Consider the following 17,338-nt stretch of genomic DNA (forward strand, 5'->3'; position numbering starts at 1 on the left):
GGAGAGGGCGAAGCCACCACTTTGAAGCTGAAAAATATATGCAGTTCCCATTTAAAACCAGACCAAGTGTCTGACTGGTTGATTCCTCTGTGTGTCAGATGAATGTGGCAGTGCTCCAACGGGCAGCTTGTCTCCCAAAGCACCACTTCCTGCTCCTCGCCTGAAGAGGGCACCATCAGAACAGGAGCGAGCGAGTACCAGCAGCAACCCTGCAGAAGCTCTCTCTCCTCAGAAGGGTTAGTACCTACAGCACTGTGCAAAAGTCTTGAGTCACTCTGATTTCTTTATATTTTTCTTTCAAGCCACCGGACCTCCTTATACTTGGTTCACTGTTTTTCATTGGACACCGTCATTTTCGGTCCAGTCCTGGATGATCTCGTCACAGCTGATGAGACCGATGGACAGAAAAGTGCCGTCATACTTTGGTCCACCGTGCAGTACCGTCTGCACATTTTTCAGCAGAACAATGATCCCACATACGATACCAGTGCAGTAAAAACACTATGGGTCATGGATCGGCCTCCCCAGAGCATGATCGAAGCAGCACATCTTGGTTTCCTTTGCATGGATCAGATGTTTCAATAAATCGCAGCACTTATTTTTCATTATCCTGGTAAAATGTAAAGAAATGAGGCGTCACACAAGACTCATATATGTAAAACCTTTCAATAAACAATTTAAGATAATCAATCTTTATTAAAAGGCATCAATCTCAGTCTATAAACATTATAGTTCAGGTATTATTTATTTATTACTTATTTTTTATTGATAAGGTGGTTTAAATTCGGCACAGATGGCCACTCAGACGATGTCAGACAGCCACGGCTGCTGAGACGCTTCCCTGCGATGAAGGCTGCACGACTCGCCGCTCTGGCAAAGCACAACACTTAATTTACCAGGTTCCTGCATGTTTAATGGAGGCTTCCAGGGCCGTGTTTGACGCCTCCACACACCACACATGTTACGTCTGAAGCGATGGTCTGTCACACTTAAAGCAGATGCGTTCAATCCCAGCCTGTACTTGATACGTCCAAATGTCACTGTGCGGGGGATTTGGTAGTTTAATGCTTTAGTTGTGTAATTAACGCTCACAGGGACTCAGTGTTTTTCCTTAAAACAGCGACTCAGCTGCGCAATAAGAAAAAAAGACGACTTCTCTTCTTTTTTTAATTGTTGTGTAAAAAGATGTGATTTTAAAGTCAAAGAGACGAGAAGAAAAGGTCATTTGTACGTTTCCAGGACAGTTTATTGCACTCTTCAGAGTGAGTGTGTTTCAGCTGATGAAGCGTTGCAGAATATCTCAGTGTGAACCGCAGAGTTGTTGTTTTAACCTCGTTCAATATTTTATTTTTAAAGAAAACACGTGGATGAAAACATCAGTTTGCATCCACGTGTTTAATGGTGTTGATACATGCAACCCTGCACATTAGCACACAAATATTATACCAATTATATATTCACGAAAAATTAAGGAAAGACTGATCTGTTCGTACAATAAGATGTGTAATTTGTCCAATATTATTCTCAGAAGATGCCTTAAAAGGCACCGACACCAGCAAACACAGAGCAGAGGTCCAGTGGAGGTCGGGACGCCTGTCAATCAAACGGCCTGCGGCAGTTATGCTAAACTGCTTTAAAATTTACTCAATAATAAAAAAGCTTTTTTAAAATCATCCACTATGAAGTTATATTGGAAAGATTATTGAGACACTTTTTGCATCAAGCTGTAAACAAACTTTGCATTTTAACAGAAGAGGCTTTGGGGATGGAGCCGCACCTTCAAGTGGCCATTAGAGGAACTGCACTTTATTTATTTCCTTCATTTTCATTAGTTTCTTTGATACCGTCTTCATCCTGTAGGATAGTACCTTTCTGACTTCCAACACTTACCTTTGCATTCAAACCGGTTCCTAATCAGTCATCGGTAGGTCATATCTGCTGTCCAAGTCCACGCTGGGAAATCAAATGAAGCCGCTGAGAGTTTTCAGCTTCAAATTTGTGTCGGTCTTTACGGACAGTGTGTCCTTCTCTTCCAGCAGGTGAGAGTTCCACAGACGGCGATGTGTTTGATGGATCCGTCGAAGGCGCAGCGTCTGGCGCGGGCAGCCAGCGGTCGTCATCTCTGAAGAGGACAGTCAACCTTTCAGCTGCAAGCGAGGACAACCGAGAGCGCACCAAATCCCTCCCTGCCTACGGTACAACCAGTCACACTTACAATCACTGCATGTTGGTGCTCGATGGATCAGTCAGGAGGATGATCTGCTGTATTCTGTCTCTGCAAAGATGTTTTGAATGCCCAGAGCATCACGAGTAATCTGCAAAACCTCGCAGCGTCCTCCCTGCTGATTGGGTCTAGTACTGTATGAATAATAACCACATCCTCTTTTTAGAAAAACAAGCAAACCTCATAGTAAAGTATACAGACTGTATTCCACAGGCTTGAGGTGGTGTTAGAGTGCATCAGTATGATTATCTTTATCACTCTCTGCAGTGAGGCCTCCATCTCTGTCTGACGCACCTCCGAGTCCAGCTGATGAAGAGGCCGATCTGAAGTCTAACAGCAAATCAGAGGACGAGTCCAGTGATGACACGACATCAGTCTGACACCTGTAAGGTGTTTGCAGTCACCTAAATCCTGCTCGGCCACCTTTAAGGAGGCCGATCTCGTTCATACGGACAAAGACACACGTGTAAATATTTTTCTTTGTACGTGCAGTGGATGCTGCACTTTGTCATGCTGTTATCAGTGGGACTTTCCCGACCTTGGATTAGTCCCAGCTGTCAAAACAACGTGCACATCAAAACAACCCCACCACTGTTTCTGTCCAAAGCTCTAATAGGACCATAAAGAGCAGGAGGATGGGTTTTATCTGTGGCTGCTTAGATGAACATACTCAGCAATAAAAAGCTCACTTAGTCCAAAGCACTGAGGAAAATGAGTCTGACTTGTTGTTTTTGTGCGACTGTAAGAAGGTCAAAGTCTAAAAATCTTTCTTTATTATCTTTAAATCAGCAAATTCAAAGCAGCTGGAAAATTCTCCAACTCATTAGAAGAGCAACAAACCAGTCAAAAAATTCTGTTCTGAATTTTCTGTCGCTCCGTTCTGATAGCGAGATAAATCCTAAATCAATCTGCACATTGTGACAGTGATGTTTCCTCAAAGACACGCGTGTTTGAGAGCGAGTCCACTCCATGGACTCCAGCCTGGAACATTAAAAGCAGTGACTGGAGGTTGGGCATGCTTTATATAAGCAACGTATTAGCTTGTGCAGAATGTAACAGATGTTGATTTATGTGTAAAAGTGCTAGACTCCAGCTCTAATGTCATAAAACAGAGTTAAATATAAGGTTAATGTCCACGACCAGCCAGCAGGCTGAGATGATTCCAGATGTTCCCAGGACAAAACACAGAGTAGGGAACGATTGTTAAACCAGAAACGATGCGGTGTATTTAATTAGAGCACCATCAGATTATCATTATTATTTATTTTTATTTTTTAATCAAGATCGAGATGTAACATTTTAGCGACATAAACGGAGCGTCAGAGGAACAGTGAGACGATGCTGCGTTTATGTCGAGTGGACTGTAAATGCTGCTTTCGTCCACGTCCACTTCCGACTGCAAACCTCCAATTAGAGCCTTCCAGTCACCGCGGAGGGAAATGATACAGACGCCTCATTTCATCCACAGCTTGGCCTTCAGCCCAGTTGAACAGTGGGTTTGAACCCAGAAAAACAGCTGCTACGCTCATTTTACGTGATGTGAACACAGCAAAAAAACCTCAGCAGGTGGAGACAGAGAGCAGCTCGTGCTCCTTTTATTTATTTGCTCAAAGTCAGGCAAAAGTAAGCCAACAAGGAGGATGGTAATATGAAGATTTGAGATGCAAAATTTAAAGCAACAGTTCACCCCAAACTCACGTTTGCATGTTTTCCCCCACCCTGTATTTCTGGATTGTGTTGGCGTGGGTTCCCCGCTTTTTCCTATTTAGTTTTTCTTGATCATGAAGTGCACAGTAGTTCTTGAAGCACCTGAAAATACACCTGGAAACCTCTTTGCTGAAGTCACGCCCCTGTTTCTCATGAAGTCCACAAACTTTGCTGTGAGCAGTTTCATGTGGGAACTATTTTCTTTCTACCAAACTACAACCATCCAACAGTCTGCTCAGGCAAACGAGCACGTACCCATGTTGGGACGTGATTCCTGTTACGGGATGTAAACACTGACGAGTCCTTAATGTTGGCTGTCTGCGTGCTTCTCTGGGCTGGTAGAGCTATGGTAACCGTTCCCATGTGAAGCTGCTCTTTCCACGGCTCGTGGAGGGTTTTTTATAACGAGCCGGTCATGATGTCTGGAAAGACGCATCACTGCTGAGCTATTCAAAGGTACTGTTTGGCCCTTAGAGCACCCCGAGGTGAGTTCACATCTCTGCAGCTGATCTCTCAGAAAAAATAGCACATTTGATTTGGAGGTGAACTGTCCTGTAATATTTAATTGGTTCTATCTAAATGAAAATAAGCAGTGCGTGTATCCGAAACATCTAACTGCCTTTGGTAAATGTCACCATCTGTTACTCTTCTGCTATCACGAGTCCATAAAGGTTCAGTGTTTAAACAAACAAAGTGATTTCTGTTCATCATGTACTGCTGCCCTCACCGATGTATCCTGTAAATATGAGCCGACACTGATTACAGACTAAGAGGGGTTTGTGTCATGTGATTTAAAATCCTTGGTGATGGGTTTCTTTTCTTTTTATCTGTTTTTATAGATTTGCTGTAAATGTGACAGCGCACGGTCAGATATTTCTGTATTTGAATGTTTATACCAATAAATATTATTTTACTTGTGTCTCTCTCTCGCTCTCTTTACACGCATGTCTGTTGGGCACTCTCGCTCACCCCTCCCTTCATATATACAGACCACCAAGTCTTTATGCTCATTTAGCTGATTTCAGGCGACGCCTGAGCAGATTTTATTTCAGGGGGACAGACCGTCTTTGTCTCTCTGTGAGGACGTCAGGCACGTTTGTTTCCTGCCTGTAGACTGGTCTAAAGCACCATGGACAGCGCACTGGACAGACTGGACGCTGCAGGATTCTTACAGATCTGGCAACATTTTGACATAAATGGTAAGAAGGCGAGCTTTTTAATGGACCTTAAATTACTAATATATATATATATATGAACGTATTAAAAAGATATCTGGCATACAAACTGTATAATTGATTTGAATTTGCTACTGCTTCTAAATAGAAAGTGCAAAACTTGACGTGATATGAAACCAGTGAGTTGGGACGATCATGTTACAGCAGCTTAACAAACAGACCAATAATTAAATAAAATAATAGCTTAATAATGTGCAGTAATCAATCAAATGGAACAGGGCACGAAGAAATGCAAAAGTCCTTAAGCAGAAAATAATGATGGAATTCAAATAAAAGTAAAACTACAATCAAATACAAAAATAAACTAATAAATTGTTGTGATTGTGATTTGTAGCTGATGGAAGTGAATGTGTGAGATGATGATGATACGTGTGAACAGTGCAGGGTTTAATCCAGCTGTTGAGACTTTCTTCAGTTCCAGCTTCAACTTTGTGACTTTAAGAGGAAACTCAGTTTTTATCTGAATTATAAAAATTAATTTTAAACAAACTACATTGTTTGGAAAGATTGTAACCGTCGCAGTAAATCCTGTTATGATTCAGCTCTCTGAAAACGACTCATGCAGAAGAACTGAACCAGTTTAGCTGGAAGAAAGAAGTGAAACTGTGTCAGTGTCACATAAGCAGTTCTACTCGAGAGTAAGTGACAGAAAAACCATCATTTTGTTTCTGTCGTAGACGACGGCTACATCGAAGCCAGTGAGCTGGAGGCCTTCTTTAAACACACGTTGCACAAACTCGGGATGAAGGTAAGAGATCCACGTGTGAGAACGGTTAACGATGAGCGAATCGTTTCCTGTTGGCCAAACGAGGTTCTGAACTACAGTTTGTATTTTTTTTAACATTTCCACTGTAAAAGTCAGACACGATTAAAACAACTATGGTAACTTTTTGGTAGCATTTGGATTTTTCTGGGTCAGCTGTCACATTTGAAGGCCTCGAAAATTTCACTGTAACTCCCAGAGGTTAAAAAATAATAAGTAAACAGGACCCAGAAATGCCCAAAACTCATTAGCTGCAGACTGACGTCCATGCTGTTTTCAGAAGGAGGCGATAACTGAGGACAAAATCAGAAGGCTGAAAGAGAAGTTCATGCCTGCGTGTGACATCGGGGCTGACGGACGTCTGCAGATCCAAGAGGTACGAGGTCAGCCTTCGATGTGTTCTGTCAGCAACCAACAAGCATATTCACTCCTGTACAAAAAAACACACATTACAAAAAAGGAGAAGAAATTAGACTCAACAGATTCTTCTGTATGTCACCTTTTCAGCTGGCCACACTGATGCTGCCAGAGGAGGAGAACTTCCTACTTCTGTTCCGCAGAGAGACGCCGCTGGACAACAGTGTGGAGTTTATGAGGGTGAGGGTCAAAGGTCAACAAATAATGGAGCGATGAGGAATGGAGGAGGAGGAGGAGGAGGATGGGTATTTAATGAGTAACAGTGTGGAAGAACATTTCACAAATCAGAGATTAATCAATATCAACAGTTTTGTTTCCTTTTGGTATTTATGTGCACATTTCTGAAACACCATGAGTCACAAAATGCTCAGAATTATAATTACATAGATAATGCATGCAAATAAAACTAAATACTAAATGAAACTGTAAAGGCGTTAACCTTTTAATTTAATAGACAATCAATATTCCCTGTCTTATCAATCATTACGAATGACACCGCTCTGCAGCCCCTAATCTCTTTGCAGGGCGAGAGTGTTCAGCTGTTGGCAGCTGATCACACCTGGTGAGGTGTGGATAAAGGCACACCTGAGGGAGGCTTTCGGGGAGGCGCCCAGCTTTTTTTCAGCTAACTTATTATGTAATTTAAATTAAAACCTCTGCTTTGTGAAATTCTGGTATTAGTCTCCATATTTATGTTGCAGCTTTTGAGTCGTAACAGAGGAGAACCTGGATTTCTTTCTTTATTTTTAACCATGGACACTTTGGTAAAAACACGTCGGGAAGCTCCACCTTCTCTGGTTTCCTCCTTGGACACTATTGCTTCAGTTACTTTAAACTTAGTTTCAGCAGGCTTCTCGCTGACACCATCCTCCTCCCGTTCTCTGCTTCACCTCCAGCTAACCATCTTTCCTTAAATAGGAAAATTCCTCACCAACAGAGTTGGAAACCATCGATGGAAAGTTCTGGGCACACCAGGATGATGTTCGCTCACCATCTGCCCTACTGTTCACATTTGGCTTCCTGTGACTTTGCAATCTTCCACAACATTTACGTGAAGTTTCACACACTAGTAGAGATCCACTGTGCATCCACTGAATGATCTAAAAAGTGCAACGTGCTGGAAGAGGTCCAAAGCTGAACAAGGAAAGGACCTTGAAGGGGAGACCTGTAGGTTAGACTGTTGTCGGTGTGGCTCAACCTTCGGCACAAAGACGAACTGTAATTTCATGTTGATGGTTTATTTTTAGGATTTATCCTTTTTTTCTGTTTGCAGATTTGGAGAAACTATGACACAGACAGCAGTGGCTACATCTCAGCTGTTGAACTCAAGGTGAAAGTTCAAATCTGAGGAAATATCTTAAAAGCAGACACAGCTTTCGGAGGTGGTGAAATGATTTCAGATCCCCAAAAATCATCGATTTGCTTATTGTGTGAACCCAGATTAGATCGTTATTGGGGCTTAATTAAAATGAAAAAAGCACATTTGGTGGAGTTTCTCTGTGGCAGACGCGTCTTTCTTGTGTCTTTCTTCAGGGGTTTCTTCAAGACTTGTTCCTCCAACATGGGAAGACCATCACCCCCAAAAAATTGGAGGAGTACACTGACACCATGGTAACGGGCAGTGAGGTTGGGATTTGGGGGGGCAACAAGTTTGGCTCATCTTCACTCTGACGGGGTTTTTTTCCCCCCTCTAGATGAAAATGTTCGACAAAAACAAAGATGGCAGACTGGATCTCAATGACCTGGCCAGGTACTGTTCGAATTGTTTCACTTTCTGGCACCAACGAGTGTTTTTACACCCTTTTTGCAGCAACGCCTGCAGTACTTTTTCATGGGGGTGACACAGGGGAGGGGGTGAGGATGGGAAATCGTGAGGGACATACTACATGACACACTACAGATGACAAAAACTGTATAAGCAGCACTGAGGGGGCCAGCACATTTTGGGGGGGGGATGGCCCCTGCCCCCCCTTGGTGGCACCCCTGTCACTTTATCGGTCATTTTCTTTGTTTTGATCGATCGGCCTCTCTGTGTTCTTTTGTTTTTGTGACCTTGCTTGTCACCGTTTTTAGTCTCTTTATGATGTTTTTACATGTTTTTCTATTTTGTTTTCATTTTCTATTGTTCTGCTTTAAAATATTTTCTTTTTTTTTGTCCTTGCATCCCGATAGAATCGCTCACAAAAGCCTTTGAGGGATTGAAAATATTTATTGGATTCTATCATATTTCTATTTGACAAAAATCTGTTTCTTTTCTCCAGAATTTTGGCCTTAAAAGAAAATTTCCTGCTGAAGTTTAAGATGGATGTAAGTGTGAAGAGGCTGACTTGTAGTGTAAAGTGGATAAACTGCACCTAACAACAAAGCCACTGTGACTGAATCATATTTAACCTTTCATACTCAGTTTGGATGTTCATTTATTCACATTCAGTGCAACATTCTGCTCTCAGGCTTGCAGTCAGGAAGACAGAAAGAGGGACTTTGAGAAGATATTCGCTCACTATGATGTTGTAAGTGGAATTTTGCCCACTTTAATAATCATCTCTTTCTCACTGGGCTTGAATTCTTTTGTTGTTTTGTTAATAGTACAACCAGAGAGCAGGACTGGTTCACGCAAAGCACATTTTTCATGTAGCTTTAAAAATGTGAATAGAGAAAGAAAACCTTTGAAGTTCTGACACGCAGTTATTCTTGATGATAAAATAATATTATGCCACGTGTGTGTAGAGTAAGACGGGTGCACTGGAGGGCCCTGAGGTGGATGGATTTGTCAAAGATATGATGGAGCTGGTGAAGGTATAACTCTTACTCTTACGATCCCGACAGCAGTGTTTTTGTTTAGTGCTGTTTAAATGTTTCTGTTGTTGTATGATTTTTGATATCACTCACAAAAATGCAGTTATTCTGTAACAAAACAAAAAACCCTTACAGAGAAGAGTTGGTACTTTCTTTAAATAAACCTTTCTTTGTTTTAATAACCTGTAGAGACTTTTATTTGAAGCATTTAAATCCACTAAGACTTTCACAGCTATAAATTCTTTCTGCAGCCCAGCATCAGTGGGACAGACCTGGATAAGTTCAGGAAAGCCCTGATGGGTCACTGTGACATCAATGGAGACGGAAAGATCCAAAAGAATGAGCTGGCTCTCTGCCTCGGCCTTAAGCTCAGCTAACTGACCCTGGAAACATTCAAAGAAGTGTATATCCTTCCTTCCTCTGCTGATCTCTTTTACTTGCCGTCTTCTTTGTATCCTGCTGATTGTCTTAACTCGTCCCTTTTCTTTCTTCACCTGTGGTTTCTCGTCTTATCCCAGTTTTTGCAGGCATGTTGATAAATGGTGTTGTGTTCCTATTAACTGGGTCATATTTCCATAACTGTAAATATCTTTCTTTATTTGAAAATATTTTGCATTAAATGTGGATCTTGCCATAATGACATTACTCTACTGTAGATAAGTAAAACATATCTATCTGCTTTGAATTATTATAATGTTGCTTTTTCCAACGCATGCTGATTCTGCGTAATGTGACTAAGTCTCTGTTTGCATGACATTACTGTGAAAGTAGCAAAGATAGAAGAGATTTAATAAAAATGATTTACGTTTTGTCAGTAGTGTCTTTCTGAACATAAACCACAGGAGTCACAGACGACCGGCAGGACTCCTGAAGTCTTTTTACTGAAAAACATCAATCTGGCAACAAGGACCACCTTAGATTATTAAATATCACATAACAGGAAACAGTCCTGTTTATTACTTTGAAAATATACCTTTCATATGCTGTCCCTCCAAACTGATGCTCTAGATTTAAGTTTATATTAAAGCCTTCTATCATGAAACTAATCAGAGGATGTGCCTCTTACGCTGAGTTAGTATAAAGTCTTAGAGGCCTGTACTGTGAAACAATTTTAAAAACTTCTACATACCCAGGACATCTTTTCTCCTATTATATTTGGCTTCATTTACCCTAACAAATCTCCAAATCTACCAGAACTTGTTCACATAAAATGAGCTCAGTGAACCATGATGCCGTGTTGTGTCTGCTTTACCCCAGACAGGTTTAAGGTTTATTTGTTTATAATAAATCCCTCTGCACCCATCAGAAACTGAATAAGAAAGAAGAACATGTGCAAGAAGGCTGTAGCTGTAGCAGTAAACAGTGTGTTAAGTGGATGAGTTGTACAGGGAGCCACAGGCAGGAAGATTTCCTGTGTCGTTCAGTGGTGCTTCATGGTAATCTCAGTCTCTCACTGAACGTGCTCCTGTGACTGACCAGCATGTCATGGAGTGGGTGGGAGGTGTTATCCAACATTGTCTTTATCTTGGACAGCATCCGCCTCTCGACACCACCTTGAGGGAGTCCAGCTCCATCCCCACAACATTACTGGCCTTACGGATCAGTTTATTGAGTCCCCCAGCATGCAACAGCATAGAGGATCGCACTGGCCACAACAGACTCATAGAAAATCCTAGCATTTTCTGGCAGATGTTGAAGGACCTCAGTCGCCTCAAAAAATAGAGACGACTCTGGCCCTTCCTGTAAAGTGCTGTGGTGTTTTTAGCCCAGTCCAGTTTATTGTCAATGTGAACTCCAAGGTATTTATAGTCCTCCACAATGTCAACACTGACCCCCTGGATTGAAACAGGGGTCAAGTGTTTCCTGGTCTTCCTGAAGTCCACGATCAGTTCCTTGGTCTTTGCCACGTTGAGCTGCAGATGATTCTGCTCACACCACGTGACAAAGGAGTCGACCACAGCCCGGTACTCTGTCTCATCATCCCTGCTGATGCATCCAACCACCGCAGAGTCATCAGAAAACTTCTGAAGATGGCAGGTCTCTGTGCAGTGGCTGAAGTCTGTGGTGTAGAGGGTGAAGAGGAAGGGGGAGAGGACAGTCCCCTGTGGTGCCCCTGTGTTGCTGATCACCTTGTCAGACACACACTGTGGGAGACGTACATATTGTGGTCTTCCTGTCAGGTAATCAACAATCCAGGACACCAGAGAAGCATCCACCTGCATCGCTGCTAACTTATCACCCAGGAGGGTCGGCCTGATGGTGTTGAAAGCACTGGAAAAGTCAAAAAACATGACCCTCACAGTGCTCGCCGGCTGGTCCAGGATGAGCCTTTCCAGGGTCTTCATGATGTGGGAGGTCAGTGCGACAGGTCTGTAATCCTGGGGTCACTGGGACGTGGCGTCTTTGGTGCAGGGATGAGGCATGATGTCTTCCACAGCACCGGGACCCTCAGACTCAGAATCAGCATGAACACTTGATGGAAGACTCCACAAAGCTGGGGGGCACAGGCCTTGAGGACGTGGGGACTCACTCCATCTGGTCCAGCAGACTTGCCTGAGTGGAGTCTCCTTTCAAATGTGAACCTGCAGAAAACTCCTTCCTATCTACATTTTATTGGTAAGACTAAACAAAAATATAATGCTAACAACATTTCTACAACCATGTAGTGGGAAAAAGGGACAGCATGTGGTTTTTTATGATAAAATATCATAAAGCCTCTAGAAACCAAAGTCTTGAATTTTCATCACTAGGTTTATTTTAGTATATTTCATAATTTAACACCCATTTTAAGATAATAGACCAATAAGGAATGGGGTACCTTGGTGTGAAGACATGTCAGTTTAAAGTCATTATGCACCACAAATTTGAATGTAAACTCTACTGGATTTAGGTGGCATCCAAAAACTCGTGGTTGGGTGTCTCAATAATTAGACACAGGGGCTAAAGTTCTGTCATCACTTTGGTCAGCTGATCCTGTAAGTAGTCTACAAACTACGCTGGCTAATTAGTTTAATTCCAAACAGCTGCTGAGGTGGATGGAAGGGCCTCTGCTAATCTCTCCCGCCTGATTCAAATTAGTGCTATATGATTGGTTCTCAACCTGTTGTTTGTTTGCAAGCAACAGTGCGTGCTCTGCAGGCTGCTGGGTTGTGCTTTGTGAAAGATGGCCTCTGGACCTTGTGTGAGGTAAACTTGTTTTGTTCCATTTTAGCAAATCTGTTGATATGCTGACTTTGTTTAACACACATTGTATTTCCAGGGTGTTGTTGCTCTCACTGTTGGCCTTCAGCAAGCATGCTGAGGGTGAGTGTTGATGTGTGCAAACTACATTATGCAATCACTAACCTGTTAGAGCACTGTCGATTTAATTTTCTCTTTGTAGCTCTTACTTACAGGAGGAGCTACTCCAGTGTCATTAAGCCTTATTTTGGGAAGCCTGAGGATTTTCCACACAATCAGTATCCTGTCTCCAGACATAAGAGCTATGCACAACCCCGAAGCTCTCTGGGTGTTTATGGGCCTGAAAATGGGTCACCTGAGAGTTCTTACCCCACTGCTGCAGGTCTGCCTGGTGGTGCTGGTGCTTCCTCTGGTAGGCCATTAAATGGTTACCTTCAACAAGAAAGCATGTCTAGCTACAGATCTGGCTCATCACAACCCCACAAACCATCATATTACCAGGGTGATACTGATGGTGCCCTCCAGTCCAAGGATGCCATGTGGGGTTTGGCACCATCCCAGAAAAGAAACTGGATTGACGCAGGAATCGTCTCAAGTTATCCAATTGAGATGCGTTCTGTGCCCCAGCGGCCAAGTAATGAGCACCAGACCCAGCCACACGACAAGCAAGAACAGTTTAGCGATGAGTCCAGTATGTTTCAGTCTCGGCCCCAGCCTCGCCCGCTGCCCCAGCAGCCACGCTACGAGGCCAGCAAGCCCCAGGCCCGGCCTTTCCCCCAGCAGCCACGCTACGAGGCCAGCAAGCTCCATGCCCAGCCTCTGCCTTTCCCCCAGCAGCCACGCTACGAGGCCAGCAAGCTCCATGCCCAGGTACAACCCGAGCGTGAACAGTTGGGCGACGAGTCCAGTAAGTTTCAGCCTCGGCCTTTCCCCCAGCAGCCACGCTACGAGGCCAGCAAGCCCCAGGCCCAGCCCCCTCCCCAGCAGCCACGCTACGAGGCCAGCAAGCTCCATGCCCAGGTACAACCCGAGCGTGAACAGTTGGGCGACGAGTCCAGTAAGGCCCAGCCTCGGCTTTTCCCCCAGCAGCCACGCTACGAGGCCAGCAAGCCCCAGGCCCAGCCTCAGCCTTTCCCCCAGCAGCCACGCTACGAGGCCAGAAAGCACCAGGCACAGCCTCAGCCTTTCCCCCAGCAGCCACGCTACGAGGCCAGCAAGCTCCATGCCCAGGTACAACCCGAGCGTGAACAGTTGGGCGACGAGTCCAGTAAGTTTCAGCCTCGGCCTTTCCCCCAGCAGCCACGCTACGAGGCCAGCAAGCCCCAGGCCCAGCCTCGGCCTTTCCCCCAGCAGCCACGCTACGAGGCCAGCAAGCCCCAGGCCCAGCCTCGGCCTTTCCCCCAGCAGCCACGCTACGAGGCCAGCAAGCCCCAGGCCCAGCCTCGGCCTTTCCCCCAGCAGCCACGCTACGAGGCCAGCAAGCCCCAGGCCCAGCCTCGGCCTTTCCCCCAGCAGCCACGCTACGAGGCCAGCAAGCCCCAGGCCCAGCCTCTGCCTTTCCCCCAGCAGCCACGCTACAAAGTCAGCAAGCTCCAGGGCAGTGAAGCCAACTCTCCAAGTGGAGGTGTGCTGCAAACCAAATCTGGCATGTGGGACTTGGCTGACCCAAGAAGTTTCAGACCCATTCCAGTTTCATTAAGAAATCTCTACAGGTGGCCACAGCAACAGGCACCCATCTACAACAGATGTTAGCAATAGGTATTTCTGAATGGTTGTCTTTTATTTGTATTTGTTTTGTTTCTAAGAAGCTATAAAAACTCCATTTTTCTCTCCTCAGGTTCTGGCCTCACCTGCAGCTCGTTCTGGCATGGCATCAGATTTTCTTAAATTAATAAAGTGCACAGAGCTGCAGTCCCTGGCTATTGTTAAAACTTCCTGTTTGTTCAGTTTTATGCATGCTCTCATGATAAACTGAGCTGCTCAGTAGATCTAGGTTTGTACTGTTGCTACCATAATGTTGCAGTATACAAACTGATGCACAAAAGGCACTTTTATTTCCCCCCTGAAATAGTTAAACATAAAATTCCTCTCAGGCCTTAAGCCCCAAAGACTGTAATTATCTTACAGTTGTGTAGCTTAGCAAAGCAAACCTGCTTAGCTTTAATGTTTCAGCAAGTGTTCAGGGTTCACAACCACAATTTTCACTTCAAGAACAAGGGGTGGAAACATGGCAGTTTAATGCCTTCTATCAATGGCAAAAATTACAGTCCAGTCAGGACTACAACCAACCAGATGCTAAACGGAAAATGGTGGTAGTCTGCCAAGCAGGTGGTCACTATTAGGGATTAGCATAAACTAAGGCAATTCAAAGCACAAGCAGCGATTCTAGCTTTGAAAGGTGTGGGTGTCTTGTTTTTGGGGCCCAGTTGTGAACTTTGATCATGCCTTCACCGTCAGTATCAGGTGTTGTCTTTTTGTGCCTTAAAAGGAAACCGTATTAACAGGCTCGGATTAAAGTGTTTTTATTCTGTAGAGAATATTCACTATTGCTTTGTCTTTGGACAAAAAGTCTTGAGTATTAATATACATATCTCATAGATGTATCATCAAATGCTACTTTCTTGTCTTTTCACTTTTCTGCTGCTTCTTGCTCAAACACCGTCCCACCCCTCCTCCTCTGATAGCTGTTATTAGCTTAGTCATCTCCAGTTTGGGGAGATAATGACAGTGCTGTTTTTTTGGACACTGACTTCCTGTGTGTGTGGTGTTTCTCCCTGTCATTAAGCAGCGAGTCTGTGTGGTCAAAATGACACAGCTTTGACTGCAGGAGACGCTTCACCATCAGATCCCAGCTCCAATGAACTCGCTGTTGGTTTTCCATTTTCAGCTTTCGTAGTGTCTGTTGCTTGTTTGGGGGTTTTACCATACTTTCCTTTACTCATAGATAGATAGAGATATCATTTATTGTAAAACTTTTTATAGATATTTTGTAGCACACCGTTTACAGTACAGTGTTGTGGGCTTTGCTTTACATTCAATCAAAATGCACTTTAGTCAAAAGTGCATTGCAGTTCATCTGCAGTAACATATATTTGCTTTATGGATCTTTTACTCCCTCATTTATTTAAACAGTGTCAAATCGTAACAACAACCACTTCAAGGCGCTTTATATAGTAAGGTAGACCCTATAATAATACATACAGAGAAAAACCCAACAATTATGAGCCCCTATGAACAAGCACTTTGATGACAGTGGGAAGGAAAAACTCCCTTTTAACAGGAAGAAGCCTCCAGTCAGAAACTGCATGAAAGGCTACGGTTTGCAAGGCAGCAGATGTAAAGCAACCAAGGCAGATGCAGCTGCTTAAATCAAACTCTATTGAACAAAGTGTTTCAAAGATGATTAAAAAGCTAATAAAAGAAATGACATGCTTCAATAACTGACATATAATTAACAACACAAATCAAAGAAATTAATTACAAATTTGAATGAGTAAAACATTACAAAAAATTAATTGATAACAGTTAGAAAATAAAATAAGCTATAAAGAAAGATAACTTTAGATAAAATAGATTAAAAGGAGTACACCATGTACAAAGTCCTGATCAGTGAATAAAATAACATAATCCAATGGTAAAGACTAGAAAACAGCCATCCTGTGGTTTAAAGAAAACAAAATAAACTGGAAATAAGTTTGAATATTAGTCCAAACAAAATTTCTATAATGATCGATTCTTTCAATAGCAGATATTTATTTTCTAGAATCAGTTCTCGTACTTAAGTATAGATATTTTAGTAATTTGAGGTAAATTTGTAGTTTATCATTAACAAGAACAGTAACTATATTACTGGAATTGTCTAAATGATGGTAGGAACCACAACAGTCTGTTGCAGGGCAAACACAGAGAGAGAGACAACCACTCACACTCACATTCACCCCTATGAGCAGCTTAGAATCACCAACTAACCCAACCCCACTCACTACACGTTTTTCGACTGTGGGAGGAAGCCGGAGTATCCTGAGAGAACCCACACCAACATACCAACTCCGCGCAGAAAGGCCCTGGCCTGGATGAAATTCTAACCACCACACTAATGTTCAAATACCATTAAGAGCACTACACACTGTGAGACAACAGTGCTACTGCACCACCTGAATATCTAATCCAATAGTATTTTTTAACATCTGTTATTTTTTACTATTTCTTACTTTTTTCTTGAAGTTTCTTGAAGTTTGCAGCAGAATAGCTGTTTCCTCTGTTGAAAGAGGCGGCCATCTTGGAAAATGCTATCGCGTTAAAATTCTAGTGACTGACAGGATTTTTCAAATTAACGGCTCCAGAGAGACAAAGACACAAGATTGTAACAATTCTCTACTTCTCTAGTTGTGTAGTGTGTTCTCTCATAGAGTCCTCAGAGGTCAAAGAATATAAAACAGCTCACAGTAAGATGTAAAGACTAAACATGACCCGTTATGGGTGGGTGGAGGTGAATGCTCTGTTCTTTCTGCTTCAGTATCTCGTCTTGATAGTTCAAACTACAGAAAACAGAATGCTCTTACAATCATCTCTACCAAGAGGTGATTGTAATGTTTGTTATGTGGTTACATGGATAATGTAATCCACTGTGTGTTGTTGCTTTTTCTCATACTGTTTTCTGCCAAAGCTTCACTGACTACATTTGACCATTAGATGTCCTCCAACCTCCATGAACACCAGAAGTCAGACGTCAGGGTGACGTTTACGGTGACACAGACAAAAGAAATCACTGCACAAGACTTCAACTGACCAAACTTTCTTTGGTGTCCGGCTCATTTAAATTGTAGCAAACTTTAAAAATAAACTCATTTATGAACTTCACTTTGACAGTAATTTATACTTTTTTTATTATATTTTTATTGAAAAAAAAGGACTTGTTACAATAAAGTGCATTGATATTATTTAGTTGAGGAAAAAAAAAAGACTTTTTCTTATTCCTTTTGTTTTACATTCAGGTAACAAAAAGTGATCTCGGTG

The 17,338-nt window shown here is 42.9% G+C and overlaps 3 protein-coding genes across 7 annotated transcripts in view; all 3 read left to right on the top strand.

The window, feature by feature from the left end:
- The window catches only part of LOC102313419 (F-actin-uncapping protein LRRC16A), a 31,070-nt gene extending 26,220 nt beyond the window's left edge, over window positions 1–4,850 (top strand). Inside the window, exons 36-38 of one of the 2 annotated variants that reach the window (XM_042212944.1) lie at window positions 99–236; window positions 2,037–2,195; window positions 2,492–4,850. In XM_042212944.1, the coding sequence (XP_042068878.1) occupies window positions 99–236; window positions 2,037–2,195; window positions 2,492–2,604 (410 nt within the window). In that variant the 3' untranslated portion in view covers window positions 2,605–4,850. The remainder of the gene's footprint in view (window positions 1–98; window positions 237–2,036; window positions 2,196–2,491) is intronic. The other variant, XM_042212945.1, reaches the window with a different exon arrangement.
- A 128-nt stretch (window positions 4,851–4,978) lies between these two features.
- Window positions 4,979–9,951, top strand: LOC102310827 (secretagogin). Of its 2 annotated transcripts, none has more exons than XM_005944791.2 (11): window positions 4,979–5,130; window positions 5,844–5,914; window positions 6,210–6,305; window positions 6,437–6,526; window positions 7,620–7,676; window positions 7,880–7,957; window positions 8,041–8,096; window positions 8,608–8,653; window positions 8,797–8,856; window positions 9,074–9,142; window positions 9,394–9,951. In XM_005944791.2, the coding sequence occupies exons 1-11, from the start codon at window positions 5,061–5,063 to the stop codon at window positions 9,517–9,519; spliced, it is 819 nt and encodes a 272-aa protein (XP_005944853.1). In that variant the 5' UTR covers window positions 4,979–5,060; the 3' UTR covers window positions 9,520–9,951. The 2 variants fall into 2 exon arrangements, with proteins under 2 accessions (XP_005944853.1, XP_005944854.1); XM_005944792.2 differs by having other exon boundaries at window positions 6,213–6,305.
- A 2,265-nt stretch (window positions 9,952–12,216) lies between these two features.
- LOC106633728 (AT-rich interactive domain-containing protein 1A) lies at window positions 12,217–15,355 on the top strand. 3 transcript variants are annotated; one of them, XM_042212943.1, is made up of 6 exons: window positions 12,217–12,328; window positions 12,402–12,445; window positions 12,525–13,273; window positions 13,424–13,477; window positions 13,532–14,080; window positions 14,160–15,355. In XM_042212943.1, exons 1-5 carry the CDS (start codon window positions 12,306–12,308, stop codon window positions 14,072–14,074), a joined length of 1,413 nt encoding a protein of 470 aa, XP_042068877.1. In that variant the 5' UTR covers window positions 12,217–12,305; the 3' UTR covers window positions 14,075–14,080; window positions 14,160–15,355. The 3 variants fall into 3 exon arrangements, with proteins under 3 accessions (XP_042068877.1, XP_042068876.1, XP_042068875.1); XM_042212942.1 differs by having other exon boundaries at window positions 13,424–14,080; XM_042212941.1 differs by having other exon boundaries at window positions 12,218–12,328; window positions 12,525–13,288; window positions 13,439–14,080.
- Window positions 15,356–17,338: the final 1,983 nt, after the last annotated feature.

The sequence above is a fragment of the Haplochromis burtoni genome, unplaced genomic scaffold, assembly GCF_018398535.1.
Source record: "Haplochromis burtoni strain Fernald_Lab_line unplaced genomic scaffold, NCSU_Asbu1 Contig_402, whole genome shotgun sequence".
NCBI lineage: Eukaryota > Metazoa > Chordata > Actinopteri > Cichliformes > Cichlidae > Haplochromis > Haplochromis burtoni.

Coding starts and splice junctions, on each gene's coding strand:
- LOC106633728 (XM_042212942.1), top strand. CDS start 12,306: ATGGCCTCTGGACCTTGTGTGAG. Junction 12,446..12,524: donor CTTCAGCAAGCATGCTGAGG/GTGAGTGTTGAT, acceptor TTCTCTTTGTAG/CTCTTACTTACAGGAGGAGC. Junction 13,274..13,423: donor CCCAGCAGCCACGCTACGAG/GCCAGCAAGCCC, acceptor CCACGCTACGAG/GCCAGCAAGCCCCAGGCCCA.
- LOC102310827 (XM_005944791.2), top strand. CDS start 5,061: ATGGACAGCGCACTGGACAGACTGGACGCTGCAGGATTCTTACAGATC. Junction 8,654..8,796: donor TGCTGAAGTTTAAGATGGAT/GTAAGTGTGAAG, acceptor TTCTGCTCTCAG/GCTTGCAGTCAGGAAGACAG. Junction 8,857..9,073: donor TATTCGCTCACTATGATGTT/GTAAGTGGAATT, acceptor ACGTGTGTGTAG/AGTAAGACGGGTGCACTGGA.